The sequence below is a fragment of the Coregonus lavaretus genome (genome assembly GCF_964263955.1).
Source record: "Coregonus lavaretus genome assembly, contig: HAP1_SCAFFOLD_2082, whole genome shotgun sequence".
Lineage (NCBI taxonomy): Eukaryota > Metazoa > Chordata > Actinopteri > Salmoniformes > Salmonidae > Coregonus > Coregonus lavaretus.
The window spans coordinates 9283-26618 of NW_028156844.1; the positions used below are offsets into that span (position 1 = coordinate 9283).

At 47.4% G+C, this 17336-nt stretch overlaps 1 protein-coding gene across 1 annotated transcript in view; it reads left to right on the top strand.

Annotated features, from left to right (window-relative positions):
• The first annotated feature begins 1143 nt into the window (after positions 1-1143).
• The window catches only part of LOC311119642 (NBAS subunit of NRZ tethering complex-like), a 40415-nt gene continuing 24222 nt past the window's right edge, over positions 1144-17336 (top strand). Inside the window, exons 1-2 of the mRNA XM_084194312.1 lie at positions 1144-1280; positions 14660-14813. Of these exons, the coding sequence (XP_084050438.1) occupies positions 1147-1280; positions 14660-14813 (288 nt within the window). The 5' untranslated portion in view covers positions 1144-1146. The remainder of the gene's footprint in view (positions 1281-14659; positions 14814-17336) is intronic.

Sequence of the window (17336 nt, forward strand, 5' to 3'; positions counted from 1 at the left end):
CTCCCAGATGAAATGATATCCTGTCTACCTCCCAGATGAAATGATATCCTGTCTACCTCCCAGATGAAATTATATCCTGTCTACCTCTCAGATGAAATGATATCCTGTCTACCTCCCAGATGAAATTATATCCTGTCTACCTCCCAGATGAAATGATATCCTGTCTACCTCCCAGATTAAATGAATTACTTGATATCCTGTCTACCTCCCAGATGAAATGAATAACTTGATATCCTGTCTACCTCCCAGATGAAATGATATCCTGTCTACCTCCCAGATGAAATGAATTACTTGATATCCTGTCTACCTCCCAGATGAAATGAATTACTTGATATCCTGTCTACCTCCCAGATGAAATGAATTACTTGATATCCTGTCTACCTCCCAGATGAAATGATATCCTGTCTACCTACCAGATGAAATGAATTACTTGATATCCTGTCTACCTCCCAGATGAAATGAATTACTTGATATCCTGTCTACCTCCCAGATGAAATGAATTACTTTATATCCTGTCTACCTCCCAGATGAAATGAATTACTTTATATCCTGTCTACCTCCCAGATGAAATGAATTACTTACATTTACATTTACATTTAAGTCATTTAGCAGACGCTCTTATCCAGAGCGACTTACAGTTAGTGAATACATATTTTTTTATACTGGCCCCCCGTGGGAATCGAACCCACAACCCTGGCGTTGCAAACGCCATGCTCTATCAACTGAGCTACATCCCTGCCGGCCATTCCCTCCCCTACCCTGGACGACGCTGGGCCAATTGTGCGCCGCCCATGAGTCTCCCGGTCGCGGCCGGCTGCGACAGAGCCTGGATTCGAACCAGGATCTCTAGTGGCACAGTTAGCACTGCGATGCAGTGCCTTAGACCACTGCGCCACTCAGGAGTACTCAGGAGTACTTGATATCCTGTCTACCTCCCAGATGAAATGAATTACTTGATATCCTGTCTACCTCCCAGATGAAATGAATTACTTGCTATCCTGTCTACCTCCCAGATGAAATGAATTACTTGATATCCTGTCTACCTCCCAGATGAAATGAATTACTTGATATCCTCACTCTGCCTCCCTCCTCTCTCTCTCTTTCTCTCGCTCCCCTCCCTCTCCTCTCTCTTTCTGTCAGGTGGAGATGGATGACATAGAGAATGAGGAGAAGAGGTATTGTCTCTTCCTCCAGCTGCTAGGCGACAGCAGGAAGTGGGAGGAGTTTCAGCAGCTGATGCTCCTCCTCCAGGCGTGGCCTCCTATGATGAAACAGGAAGTGTAAGTGTATTTGATATCTGTTGTTTCATCTCTCTAATGCTCCTCATAACTCAATTCTGATTCTCTACCTGTCTCCCGAAGTTTGCACTCATTCACTCCCCCTTAAAAGATTGGTGCAAGCATGGCTGAAAGGAGACAGATAGACAGACAGACAGAGGGACGGGCAGACAGACAGAGGGACGGCAGGCAGAGGGACGGGCAGACAGACAGAGGGACGGCAGGCAGAGGGACAGGCAGACAGACAGAGGGACGGCAGGCAGAGGGACAGTTAGACAGAGGGACGGGCAGACAGACAGAGGGACGGGCAGACAGAGGGAAGGGCAGGCAGACAGACAGAGGGACGGGCAGGCAGACAGAGGGACGGGCAGACAGACAGAGGGACGGGCAGACAAACAGAGGGACGGGCAGGCAGACAGAGGGACGGGCAGACAGACAGAGGGACGGGCAGACAGACAGAGGGACGGGCAGACAGACAGAGGGACAGACATGTCTCAGATGATGTATTGTGTTTTGTCACCTGTAAAGATACTGATTGTGGTTTGAGAGAGAGAGAGAGAGAGAGAGAGAGAGAGAGAGAGAGAGAGAGTTTACTATCTACTTCCCTTGCTTTGGCAATGTTAACATACGTTTCCCATGCCAATAAAGCCCTTAAATTGAAATTGAATTGAATTGAGAGAGAGAGAGAGAGAGAGAGAGAGAGAGAGAGAGAGAGAGAGAGAGAGAGAGAGAGAGAGAGAGAGAGAGAGAGAGAGAGGAGGAAGAATGAGAGGGACAGAAAGAGATTGGTAGTTGTGATGGCGGAGGGTCGTATGGTCCAGGTCTTCTGAGCTCAGACACAACTTTGCTATTTTATTCTTTTAGCGTTTTTATTTTTTTGTACAGAATGTTTCCGATCTCATGACCGTCAAACATAAGATCATATTACTAACCTTAACTTCAGCTTCAACTTGGACTCATCGGCCCTGGACTCTCTGTCTACATCAACCTCTCCTTGACCCAGTCCGTAATCCCCACGTCTTAATATGACCACCATCTTTCTTGTTCCCTAGAATTCTTAAGGCTTCATGCCACCATGACTACCGCCCCGTACCACTCACATCTGTAGTCATGAAGTGCTTTGAAAGGCTGGTTATGGCACACATCAACATCCCAGACACCCTGGGCCCACTCCAATTCGCATACTGCCCCAACAGATCCACAGATGACATGATCTCAATTGCACTCCACAATACCTTTGTGAGAATGTTGTTCATTGACTACAGCTCAGCGTTCAACTCCCGTTGTCCCTTCCACGCTCGTCACTAAGCTCAGGACCCTGGGACTGAACCCCTCCCTCTACAACTGGATCCTGGACTTCCTGACGGGCCGCCCCCAGGCGGTGAGGGTAGGCAACAACACCTCCGCCAACGCTGACCCACAACAGGCACGTGGTTAGTCCCCGCCTGTACTCCCTGTTCACCAACTCCATCACCACGACGATGGTTGGACTGATCACTGATGCCTACAGGAAAAGGGGTCAGAGACCTGGCAGTGTGGTGTCAGGACAACAATCTCTCCCTTACCATCAGCAAAACCAAGGAGCTGATGGCGGACTGAGCTGAGCTGATCGGGACATAGAGGGGTGCACACCCCCGTCCACATCAACAGGGCCACAGTGGAGATGGGCAAGAGCTTCTAGTTAATCTGTGTCCACGTCACTGAGGGCTTGGCATGGTCCTCTCACACCAGCTCAGTCGTGAAGACGGCACGACAACGCCTCTTCCCCCTCAGGAGACCGAGATTTGCCGTGGCCCCTCAGATCCTCAGGAACTTTTACACCATCGAAAGCACTACCCTGACTGGTTGTATCACCGCCTGGTATCTAGATGGGGTTTTTTTTAATGGTAGGGTTAGCTAAATGTGTTTTCTATCTACTAAATGCTTTGGTAAGTCACGTTATTTAACAAACTTTTAAAGTACTTCTTTAAGAGACCCTCAGGCAGCAGGCAGCTCGAGATTATTTGATTGACAGTTCTGGTCGCCTAGTGATGGACTTCAGAAGCGGCATTCCTTTTAAGACAAGTAAAATGCAAGTTCGTGTCTCCAGAGAAGGTTTCGTGTAGCCTACCCTAACAGACAGACAAACATGCCATAGCCGAGGCGCTTTCAAGGGGGCACATTCCATTTTGTCTGAAAAGGGGTAATCAATACCTGTAGCCTGTCATTTCATATTATGAGACAAAAACACCCAGCAACGAAGAGTACCTCGCATGATTGGCCCGAAGATACCAGTGTATCCCGGCGAAATTGGTGCCATGAATAGGCTAGGATATTCTACACATAACAGACCGAGGAGGAGAGAGAGAGAGAGGAGGGGCAGGCAGGCCAGCACCAGAGAGAGAGAGAGGAGGGGCAGGCAGGCCAGCACCAGAGAGAGAGAGAGGAGGGGCAGGCAGGCCAGCACCAGAGAGAGAGAGGAGGGGCAGGCAGGCCAGCACCAGAGAGAGAGAGAGAGAGGAGGGGCAGGCAGGCCAGCACCAGAGAGAGAGAGAGAGAGAGGAGGGGCAGGCAGGCCAGCACCAGAGAGAGAGAGAGGAGGGGCAGGCAGGCCAGCACCAGAGAGAGAGAGGAGGGGCAGGCAGGCCAGCACCAGAGAGAGAGAGAGAGAGGAGGGGCAGGCAGGCCAGCACCAGAGAGAGAGAGAGAGGAGGGGCAGGCAGGCCAGCACCAGAGAGAGAGAGAGAGGAGGGGCAGGCAGGCCAGCACCAGAGAGAGAGAGAGAGAGAGGAGGGGCAGGCAGGCAGGCCAGCACCAGAGAGAGAGAGAGAGAGAGGAGGGGCAGGCAGGCCAGCACCAGAGAGAGAGAGGAGGGGCAGGCAGGCCAGCACCAGAGAGAGAGAGAGAGGAGGGGCAGGCAGGCCAGCACCAGAGAGAGAGAGAGAGAGAGGAGGGGCAGGCAGGCAGGCCAGCACCAGAGAGAGAGAGAGAGAGAGGAGGGGCAGGCAGGCCAGCACCAGAGAGAGAGAGGAGGGGCAGGCAGGCCAGCACCAGAGAGAGAGAGAGAGGAGGGGCAGGCAGGCCAGCACCAGAGAGAGAGAGGAGGGGCAGGCAGGCCAGCACCAGAGAGAGAGAGAGGAGGGGCAGGCAGGCCAGCACCAGAGAGAGAGAGAGAGGAGGGGCAGGCAGGCCAGCACCAGAGAGAGAGAGAGGAGGGGCAGGCAGGCCAGCACCAGAGAGAGAGAGAGAGGAGGGGCAGGCAGGCCAGCACCAGAGAGAGAGAGGAGGGGCAGGCAGGCCAGCACCAGAGAGAGAGAGAGAGGAGGGGCAGGCAGGCCAGCACCAGAGAGAGAGAGAGAGAGAGGAGGGGCAGGCAGGCCAGCACCAGAGAGAGAGAGAGGAGGGGCAGGCAGGCCAGCACCAGAGAGAGAGAGAGGAGGGGCAGGCAGGCCAGCACCAGAGAGAGAGAGGAGGGGCAGGCAGGCAGGCCAGCACCAGAGAGAGAGAGGAGGGGCAGGCAGGCCAGCACCAGAGAGAGAGAGGAGGGGCAGGCAGGCCAGCATCAGAGAGAGAGAGAGGAGGGGCAGGCAGGCCAGCACCAGAGAGAGAGAGAGAGGAGGGGAAGGCAGAACCGTGTGCATATGTCTTGGTAATCTGCATCTCGCAATGTCTTTACTTGCTTGCCTCGCAAATTCACCAAAGTAGCCTAAAGTTCGCCTCGTCCCCTCTGGTTTTATTTAAATTACACAACTTAGGCTATAACACAGAAAATAAGGTTTTGTGATAACTGCACTGATTTTAATTTTGTGAGAAAGAAAAAATATATATATATTTTTTGGTTAGGGATTTTTCTTAACGTTATGTATCCCAACCCCTAGTAGAGCGAGAGAGAGGGAGTGAGATAGGGGGGGGGGGAGAGAGGGGGGGGAGAGAGAGGGATTGAGATAGGGGGAGAGAGAGAGGGGGGGAGAGAGAGGGAGTGAGATAGGGGGGTAGAGAGAGAGGGGGGGAGAGAGGGAGTGAGATAGGGGGATAGAGAGAGAGAGAAAACAACACAATTAGACCCAACCAAATCCTGAGAAAACAAAAAGATAATTACTTGACACATTGGAAAGAATTAACAAAAAAACAGAGCAAACTAGAATGCTATTTGGCCCTAAACAGAGAGTACACAGTGGCAGAATAACTGACCACTGTGACTGACCCAAACTTAAGGAAAGCTTTGACTATGTACAGACTCAGTGAGCATAGCCTTGCTATTGAGAAAGGCCGCCGTAGGCAGACCTGGCTCTCAAGAGAAGACAGGCTATGTGCACACTGCCCACAAAATGAGGTGGAAACTGAGCTGCACTTCCTAACCTCCTGCCAAATGTATGACCATATTAGAGACACATTTCCCTCAGATTACAGAGATCCACAAAGATCCTACATTTTGATAAACTCCCATATCTACTGTGTGAAGTACCACAGTGTGCCATCACAGCAGCAAGATTTGTGACCTGTTTCCACAAGAAAAGGGCAACCAGTGAAGAACAAACACTATTGTAAATACAACCCATATTTATGTTTATTTATTTTCCCATTTGTACTTTAACTATTTGCACATTGTTACAACACTGTATGTAACACTCTGGCTCCACGGACCTTTATTCTTGAGCCAGGGTTGTTCATGTTCATTTGTTTTGGGTGTATTTCTATGTTGGGGTGTCTAGGTTGTGGTATTTCTATGTTGGGTGTTTGTATTCATTGACTCCCAATCGGAGGTAACGAGTGTCAGCTGTTCGGCTCGTTATCTCTGATTGGGAGCCATATTTAGGCTGTATGTTGTCCTGTGGGGTTTGTGGGTTTTTGTTTCCGTGTTGCTGCTGTCTGTATCAGTAGTGGAACTTCACGTATCGTATTTTGTTGTTTTCTCGTGTTGCACTTTAATTAATTAAAGTAAGCATGTTTATCGGTACACGCGCTGCGCGTTGGTCTCATCCTTCAGACGATCGTGACAGAAAAACCCACCATACCAAGACCAAGCAGCGTGTACAGGAGCAAAGAGACTGGACATGGGTGGAGGCGCCGGGTAAGGAGATCGAGAGGCTGGCGATGGCCCAGGTGGGCAAATCGTGGTCCTGGGAGGACATGCTCGGGGGCAAGGGACCTTGGGGGAAGATCAAGGCCCTGGCAAGAGAGGAGCATCGGCGGCAGCAGGTTTTTCGTCGGAAGGACGAGAGGCAACCCCAAGAAATTTTTGGGGGGGGGCACATGGCTTGGGCAGCTGGGCAGCAGGAAGCTGCCACAGGGAGTATAGGTGAGAGGGCTAACGGAGTACGGGAGCCATTGGCGAGAAGAGGCAGGGATGTGTGTGTGGCACGGCGTGAAGGACTGAGGTGTGTTGCCAGTCCGGTCCGGCCCGTTCCTGATCCTCGGTTGAGGCCAGTGGTGTGTGTTCCCGGTATGGACCGGCCTGTTCCTACTCCACGCACCAGGGATACGGTGCGCTTCGCCAGCTCGGCCCGGCCTGTTCCGGCCACTCGCACCAGGGATACGGTGTGCGTCGCCAGCTCAGCCCTGCCTGTTCCTACTCCACGCACCAGGGAGACGGTGCGCTTCGCCAGCCCAGCCCGGCCTGTTCCTACTCCACGCACCAGGGATACGGTGCGCTTCGCCAGCCCGGCCCGGCCTGTTCCGGCCACTCGCACCAGGGATACGGTGCGCGTCGCCAGCCCAGCCCGGCCTGTTCCTGCTCTCCGCACTAGGCGTGAGGTGAGTCCCCAGGGTCCAGCATGCCCTGTTCCGGCTCCCCGCACTAGGCGTTATGGGAGTCCCCAGGGTCCAGCATGCCCTGTTCCGACTCCCCGCACTAGCCCTGAGATGCGTGTCCTCAGCCCGGTACCTCCAGTTCCGGCACCACGCATCAGGCCTACGGTGCGTCCCCAGGGCCAAGCATGCCCTGTTGCTTCTCCCCGCACTAGCCCTGTGATGCGTGTCCTCAGCCCGGTACCTCCGGTTCCGGCACCACGCAACAGGCCTACGGTGCGCCTCAGAGGGCCTGAACTGTCCGTCTGCCCAACGGGGCCTGAACTGTCCGTCTGCCCAACGGGGCCTGAACTGCCCGTCTGCCCAACGCCGTCTGAACTGCCCGTCTGCCCAACGCCGTCTGAACTGCCCGTCTGCCCAACGGCGCCTGAACTGCCTGTCGGCCCAACGCCGTCTGAACTGTCCGTCTGCCCAACGCCGTCTGAACTACCCGTCTGTACAGAGCCTACAAAGCCGCCCGTCTGCCATGAGCCTTCAGCGCCGTCCGCCAGATCGGAGCCGCTAGAGCTCTCCGCCAGACAGGATCAGCCAGAGCCTTCCGCCAGACAGGATCAGCCAGAGCCTTCCGCCAGACAGGATCAGCCAGAGCCTTCCGCCAGACAGGATCAGCCAGAGCCTTCCGCCAGACAGGAGCAGCCAGAGCCTTCCGTCAGACCGGATCAGCCAGAGCCTTCCGTCAGACCGGATCAGCCAGAGCCTTCCGTCAGACCGGAGCAGCCAGAGCCTTCCGTCAGACCGGATCAGCCAGAGCCTTCCGCCAGACCGGATCAGCCAGAGCCTTCCGCCAGACAGGATCAGCCAGAGCCTTCGGCCAGACAGGATCAGCCAGATCCGTCGGCCAGCCATGAGCAGCCAGATCCGTCGGCCAGCCATGAGCAGCCAGATCCTTCAGCCAGCCATGAGCCGTTCAGCCAGGATCCGCCTGAGCCAGCCAGCCAGGATCTGCCCCTCAGTCCGGTGCTGCCACTTAGTCAGGTACTGTTCCTTAGCCTGGTGCTGGTCCTTATCCCGGTGCTGGTCCTTAGCCCGGTGCTGCCCCTTAGCCCGGTGCTGCCCCTTAGCCCGGTGCTGCCCCTTATCCCGGTGCTGGTCCGTAGTCCGGTGTTGCCCCTTAGTCCGGTGTCGCCCCTTAACCCAGTGGGGTGTAGTGGGGGGGTGGTAATGTGTAGGAGGCTAAGTAAGTGGGTAATGACTATGGTGGGGTGGGGACCACGACCTGGGCCAGAGCCGCCACCTGGACAGACGCCCACCCAGACCCTCCCCTAGACTGTTTGCTGGTGCGCCCGGAGGTCGCACCTTTAGGGGGGGGTAATGTAACACTCTGGCTCCACGGACCTTTATTCTTGAGCCAGGGTTGTTCATGTTCATTTGTTTTGGGTGTATTTCTATGTTGGGGTGTCTAGGTTGTGGTATTTCTATGTTGGGTGTTTGTATTCATTGACTCCCAATCGGAGGTAACGAGTGTCAGCTGTTCGGCTCGTTATCTCTGATTGGGAGCCATATTTAGGCTGTATGTTGTCCTGTGGGGTTTGTGGGTTTTTGTTTCCGTGTTGCTGCTGTCTGTATCAGTAGTGGAACTTCACGTATCGTATTTTGTTGTTTTCTCGTGTTGCACTTTAATTAATTAAAGTAAGCATGTTTATCGGTACACGCGCTGCGCGTTGGTCTCATCCTTCAGACGATCGTGACACTGTATATATACATAATATGACATTTGAAATGTCTTTATTCTTTTGGAACTTCTGAGTGTAATGTTCACTGTTAATATTTATTGTTGATTTCACTTTTGTTTACTATCTACTTCACTTGCTTTGGCAATGTTAACATACGTTTCCCATGCCAATAAAGCCCTTAAATTGAATTGAAATTGAATTGAGAGAGAGAGAGAGACAGAGAGAGGGAGGGAGGGAGAGAGGGAGAGAGAGAGAGAATTCTTGAAAAATATCCTCTGTGCACAACATGAAACACCAAATAATGCATGCAGAGCAGAATTAGGCAGATACCCGCTAATTTTCAAAATCCAGAAAAGAGCCGTTAAATTCTACAACGACCTGAAAGGAAGCGATTCCCAAACCTTCCATAACAAAGCCATCACCTACAGAGAGATGAACCTGGAGAAGAGTCCCCTGAGCAACCTGGTCCTGGGGCTTTGTTCACAAACAGACCCCACAGAGCCCCAAGTCATGAGAAAACAAATAATTACTTGACACAAACTCCCATATCTACTGGGTGAAATACCACAGTGTGCCATCACAGCAGCAAGATTTGTGACCTGTTGCCACAAGAAAAGGGCAACCAGGGAAAAACAAACACCATTGTAAATACAACCCATATTTATGTTTATTTATTTTCCCTTTTGTACTTTAACTATTTGCACCACCACTACCATGTAAAACCCTGTTACCACTAGTATTAGACACCACCACTACCATGTAAAACCCTGTTACCACTAGTATTACAGACACCACCACTACCATGTAAAACCCTGTTACCACTAGTATTAGACACCACCACTACCATGTAAAACCCTGTTACCACTAGTATTAGACACCACCACTACCATGTAAAACCCTGTTACCACTAGTATTAGACACCACCACTACCATGTAAAACCCTGTTACCACTAGTATTACAGACACCACCACTACCATGTAAAACCCTGTTACCACTAGTATTACAGACACCACCACTACCATGTAAACCCTGTTACCACTAGTATTACAGACACCACCACTACCATGTAAAACCCTGTTACCACTAGTATTAGACACCACCACTACCATGTAAAACCCTGTTACCACTAGTATTACAGACACCACCACTACCATGTAAAACCCTGTTACCACTAGTATTACAGACACCACCACTACCATGTAAAACCCTGTTACCACTAGTATTACAGACACCACCACTACCATGTAAAACCCTGTTACCACTAGTATTACAGACACCACCACTACCATGTAAAACCCTGTTACCACTAGTATTACAGACACCACCACTACCATGTAAAACCCTGTTACCACTAGTATTACAGACACCACCACTACCATGTAAAACCCTGTTACCACTAGTATTACAGACACCACCACTACCATGTAAAACCCTGTTACCACTAGTATTAGACACCACCACTACCATGTAAAACCCTGTAACCACTAGTATTACAGACACCACCACTACCATGTAAAACCCTGTTACCACTAGTATTACAGACACCACCACTACCATGTAAAACCCTGTTACCACTAGTATTAGACACCACCACTACCATGTAAAACCCTGTTACCACTAGTATTAGACACCACCACTACCATGTAAAACCCTGTTACCACTAGTATTAGACACCACCACTACCATGTAAAACCCTGTTACCACTAGTATTAGACACCACCACTACCATGTAAAACCCTGTAACCACTAGTATTACAGACACCACCACTACCATGTAAAACCCTGTTACCACTAGTATTACAGACACCACCACTACCATGTAAAACCCTGTTACCACTAGTATTAGACACCACCACTACCATGTAAAACCCTGTTACCACTAGTATTAGACACCACCACTACCATGTAAAACCCTGTTACCACTAGTATTAGACACCACCACTACCATGTAAAACCCTGTTACCACTAGTATTACAGACACCACCACTACCATGTAAAACCCTGTTACCACTAGTATTAGACAACACCACTACCATGTAAAACCCTGTTACCACTAGTATTACAGACACCACCACTACCATGTAAAACCCTGTTACCACTAGTATTACAGACACCACCACTACCATGTAAAACCCTGTTACCACTAGTATTACAGACACCACCACTACCATGTAAAACCCTGTTACCACTAGTATTACAGACACCACCACTACCATGTAAAACCCTGTTACCACTAGTATTAGACACCACCACTACCATGTAAAACCCTGTAACCACTAGTATTACAGACACCACCACTACCATGTAAAACCCTGTTACCACTAGTATTACAGACACCACCACTACCATGTAAAACCCTGTTACCACTAGTATTACAGACACCACCACTACCATGTAAAACCCTGTTACCACTAGTATTAGACACCACCACTACCATGTAAAACCCTGTTACCACTAGTATTACAGACACCACCACTACCATGTAAAACCCTGTTACCACTAGTATTACAGACACCACCACTACAATGTAAAACCCTGTTACCACTAGTATTACAGACACCACCACTACCATGTAAAACCCTGTTACCACTAGTATTAGACACCACCACTACCATGTAAAACCCTGTTACCACTAGTATTACAGACACCACCACTACCATGTAAAACCCTGTTACCACTAGTATTACAGACACCACCACTACCATGTAAAACCCTGTTACCACTAGTATTACAGACACCACCACTACCATGTAAAACCCTGTTACCACTAGTATTACAGACACCACCACTACCATGTAAAACCCTGTTACCACTAGTATTAGACACCACCACTACCATGTAAAACCCTGTAACCACTAGTATTACAGACACCACCACTACCATGTAAAACCCTGTTACCACTAGTATTACAGACACCACCACTACCATGTAAAACCTTGTTACCACTAGTATTACAGACACCACCACTACCATGTAAAACCCTGTTACCACTAGTATTACAGACACCACCACTACCATGTAAAACCCTGTTACCACTAGTATTAGACACCACCACTACCATCTAAAACCCTGTTACCACTAGTATTACAGACACCACCACTACCATGTAAAACCCTGTTACCACTAGTATTAGACACCACCACTACCATGTAAAACCCTGTTACCACTAGTATTACAGACACCACCACTACCATGTAAAACCCTGTTACCACTAGTATTACAGACACCACCACTACCATGTAAAACCCTGTTACCACTAGTATTACAGACACCACCACTACCATGTAAAACCCTGTTACCACTAGTATTACAGACACCACCACTACCATGTAAAACCCTGTTACCACTAGTATTAGACACCACCACTACCATGTAAAACCCTGTTACCACTAGTATTAGACACCACCACTACCTTGTAAAACCCTGTTACCACTAGTATTACAGACACCACCACTACCATGTAAAACCCTGTTACCACTAGTATTAGACACCACCACTACCATGTAAAACCCTGTTACCACTAGTATTACAGACACCACCACTACCATGTAAAACCCTGTTAGCACTAGTATTACAGACACCACCACTACCATGTAAAACCCTGTTACCACTAGTATTACAGACACCACCACTACCATGTAAAACCCTGTTACCACTAGTATTACAGACACCACCACTACCATGTAAAACCCTGTTACCACTAGTATTACAGATACCACCACTACCATGTAAAACCCTGTTAGCACTAGTATTAGACACCACCACTACCATGTAAAACCCTGTTACCACTAGTATTAGACACCACCACTACCATGTAAAACCCTGTTACCACTAGTATTACAGACACCACCACTACCATGTAAAACCCTGTTACCACTAGTATTACAGACACCACCACTACCATGTAAAACCCTGTTACCACTAGTATTACAGACACCACCACTACCATGTAAAACCCTGTTACCACTAGTATTAGACACCACCACTACCATGTAAAACCCTGTTACCACTAGTATTACAGACACCACCACTACCTTGTAAAACCCTGTTACCACTAGTATTACAGACACCACCACTACCATGTAAAACCCTGTTACCACTAGTATTAGACACCACCACTACCATGTAAAACCCTGTTACCACTAGTATTACAGACACCACCACTACCATGTAAAACCCTGTAACCACTAGTATTACAGACACCACCACTACCATGTAAAACCCTGTAACCACTAGTATTAGACACCACCACTACCATGTAAAACCCTGTAACCACTAGTATTACAGACACCACCACTACCATGTAAAACCCTGTTAGCAATAGTATTAGACACCACCACTACCATGTAAAACCCTGTTACCACTAGTATTACAGACACCACCACTACCATGTAAAACCCTGTTACCACTAGTATTACAGACACCACCACTACCATGTAAAACCCTGTTACCACTAGTATTAGACACCACCACTACCATGTAAAACCCTGTAACGTACCTTTATTCTTTGATTCTACCTCCTCCTCTCCTCTTCTCCTCTTATTCAGTGTTTAAACACAGCTCCAGTGGTTGTTATGTAAATGGGGTGATTACATTACGTCTCTACGGTGGCGTGCATGTTAGTGGGTTGTTGGATTTTGTTGTTCAGATACGGTCTTTCTCTCTCTCTCTCTCTCTCTCTCTCTCTCTCTCTCTCTCTCTCTCTCTCTCTCTCTCTCTCTCTGTCTCTCTCTCTCTCTCTGTCTCTCTCTCTCCCAATTCAATTTAATTGCTTTATTGTAATGGGAAACGTGTGTTAACATTGCCAAAGCATGTGAAATAGTGAAATAAACAATAAATATTAACAGTAAACATTACACTCAGAAGTTTCAAAAGAATAAAGACATTTTAAATGTCATATTATGTCTATATACAGTGTTGTAACAATATGCAAATAGTTAAATTACAAAAGGGAAAATAATTAAACATAAATATGGGTTGTATTCACAATGGTGTTTGTTCTTCACTGGTTGCCCTTTTCTTGTGGCAACAGGTCACAAATCTTGCAGCTGTGATGGCACACTGTGGTTTTTCACCCAGTAGATAAGGGAGTTTATCAAAATTGGGGTTGTTTTTTAATTCTTTGTGGATCTCTGTAATCTGAGGGAAATATGTGTCTCTAATATGGTCATACATTTGGCAGGAGGTTAGGAAGTGCAGCTCAGTTTCCACCTCATTATGTGGGCAGTGTGCACATAGCCTGTCTTCTCTTGAGAGCCAGGTCTGCCTACGGCTGCCTCTCAATAGCAAGGCTATGCTCACTGAGTCTGTACATAGTCAAAGCTTTCCTTAAGTTTGGGTCAGTCACAGTGGTCAGGGATTCTGCCACTGTGTACTCTCTGTTTAGGGCCAAATAGCATTCTAGTTTGCTCTGACAGATAGGAGCCGATCGGATAAATGAACAGGACAGATAGGAGCTGATCGGCTAAATGAACAGGACAGATAGGAGCTGATCGGCTAAATGAACAGGACAGATAGGAGCTGATCGGCTAAATGAACAGGACAGATAGGAGCTGATCGGCTAAATGAACAGGACAGATAGGAGCTGATCGGCTAAATGAACAGGACAGATAGGAGCTGATCGGCTAAATGAACAGGACAGATAGGAGCTGATCGGCTAAATGAACAGGACAGATAGGAGCTGATCGGCTAAATGAACAGGACAGATAGGAGCTGATCATCATTATCTCTTTCTTACTCCCTCTTCTGTTCTGTTCCTCTTATCTTTTTTCCTCCTGTTCAGCATAACACCTCCCTAATTTCTCTCCTTCTCTTCTCCTTATGTTCCTCCTCTTCTCAGTCCTATCTTCTGTTACAGTTTTGCACAAACACACACATTCAGACACACTCACATTGACCTGTCTTTCTGTATCTCTCCTCAGTGCTCAGTGTGAGCGTAACCCCTGGGTGGTGTTGACCTCTAGCCTAATAGAACGCTGCGGAGGTCATGGGTCGGAGGTCAGACTGGACCTGGGTCAAGAGGTCATGAACATGGTCCGCTCCCTCTACCCCTCCAAACACAAGTTACATGCACAGGTAACACCTACCAGTGAATACAGCTAGACAGTGTAGTGTAATGGTATTCTGTGTGAATACAGCTAGACAGTGTAGTGTAATGGTATTCTGTGAATACAGCTAGACAGTGTAGTGTAATGGTATTCTGTGAATACAGCTAGACAGTGTAGTGTAATGGTATTCTGTGTGAATGCAGCTAGACAGTGTAGTGTAATGGTATTCTGTGTGAATACAGCTAGACAGTGTAGTGTAATGGTATTCTGTGTGAATACAGCTAGACAGTGTAGTGTAATGGTATTCTGTGTGAATACAGCTAGACAGTGTAGTGTAATGGTATTCTGTGTGAATACAGCTAGACAGTGTAGTGTAATGGTATTCTGTGTGAATACAGCTAGACAGTGTAGTGTAATGGTATTCTGTGTGAATACAGCTAGACAGTGTAGTGTAATGGTATTCTGTGAATACAGCTAGACAGTGTAGTGTAATGGTATTCTGTGTGAATACAGCTAGACAGTGTAGTGTAATGGTATTCTGTGTGAATACAGCTAGACAGTGTAGTGTAATGGTATTCTGTGTGAATACAGCTAGACAGTGTAGTGTAATGGTATTCTGTGTGAATACAGCTAGACAGTGTAGTGTAATGGTATTCTGTGTGAATACAGCTACACAGTGTAGTGTAATGGTATTCTGTGTGAATACAGCTAGACAGTGTAGTGTAATGGTATTCTGTGTGAATACAGCTAGACAGTGTAGTGTAATGGTATTCTGTGTGAATACAGCTAGACAGTGTAGTGTAATGGTATTCTGTGAATACAGCTAGACAGTGTAGTGTAATGGTATTCTGTGAATACAGCTAGACAGTGTAGTGTAATGGTATTCTGTGTGAATGCAGCTAGACAGTGTAGTGTAATGGTATTCTGTGTGAATACAGCTAGACAGTGTAGTGTAATGGTATTCTGTGTGAATACAGATAGACAGTGTAGTGTAATGGTATTCTGTGTGAATACAGCTAGACAGTGTAGTGTAATGGTATTCTGTGAATACAGCTAGACAGTGTAGTGTAATGGTATTCTGTGTGAATACAGCTAGACAGTGTAGTGTAATGGTATTCTGTGTGAATACAGCTAGACAGTGTAGTGTAATGGTATTCTGTGTGAATACAGCTAGACAGTGTAGTGTAATGGTATTCTGTGTGAATACAGCTAGACAGTGTAGTGTAATGGTATTCTATGAATACAGCTAGACAGTGTAGTGTAATGGTATTCTGTGTGAATACAGCTAGACAGTGTAGTGTAATGGTATTCTGTGTGAATACAGCTAGACAGTGTAGTGTAATGGCATTCTGTGTGAATACAGCTAGACAGTGTAGTGTAATGGTATTCTGTGTGAATGCAGCTAGACAGTGTAGTGTAATGGTATTCTGTGTGAATACAGCTAGACAGTAGTAGTGTAATGTAATCTGTGTGAATACAGCTAGACAGTGTAGTGTAATGGTATTCTGTGTGAATACAGCTAGACAGTGTAGTGTAATGGTATTCTGTGTGAATACAGCTAGACAGTGTAGTGTAATGTAATTCTGTGTGAATACAGCTAGACAGTGTAGTGTAATGGTATTCTGTGTGAATACAGCTAGACAGTGTAGTGTAATGGTATTCTGTGTGAATACAGCTAGACAGTGTAGTGTAATGGTATTCTGTGTGAATACAGCTAGACAGTGTAGTGTAATGGTATTCTGTGTGAATACAGCTAGACAGTGTAGTGTAATGGTATTCTGTGAATACAGCCTAGACAGTGTAGTGTAATGGTATTCTGTGTGAATACAGTTAGACAGTGTAGTGTAATGGTATTCTGTGTGAATACAGCTAGACAGTGTAGTGTAATGGTATTCTGTGTGAATACAGCTAGACAGTGTAGTGTAATGGTATTCTGTGTGAATACAGCTAGACAGTGTAGTGTAATGGTATTCTGTGTGAATACAGCTAGACAGTGTAGTGTAATGGTATTCTGTGTGAATACAGCTAGACAGTGTAGTGTAATGGTATTATGTGTGAATACAGCTAGACAGTGTAGTGTAATGGTATTCTGTGAATACAGCTAGACAGTGTAGTGTAATGGTATTCTGTGAATACAGCTAGACAGTGTAGTGTAATGGTATTCTGTGTGAATACAGCTAGACAGTGTAGTGTAATGGTATTCTGTGTGAATACAGCTAGACAGTGTAGTGTAATGGTATTCTGTGAATACAGCTAGACAGTGTAGTGTAATGGTATTCTGTGTGAATACAGCTAGACAGTGTAGTGTAATGGTATTCTGTGTGAATACAGCTAGACAGTGTAGTGTAATGGTATTCTGTGTGAATACAGCTAGACAGTGTAGTGTAATGGTATTCTGTGTGAATACAGCTAGACAGTGTAGTGTAATGGTATTCTGTGTGAATACAGCTAGACAGTGTAGTGTAATGGTATTCTGTGTGAATACAGCTAGACAGTGTAGTGTAATGGTATTCTGTGAATACAGCTAGACAGTGTAGTGTAATGGTATTCT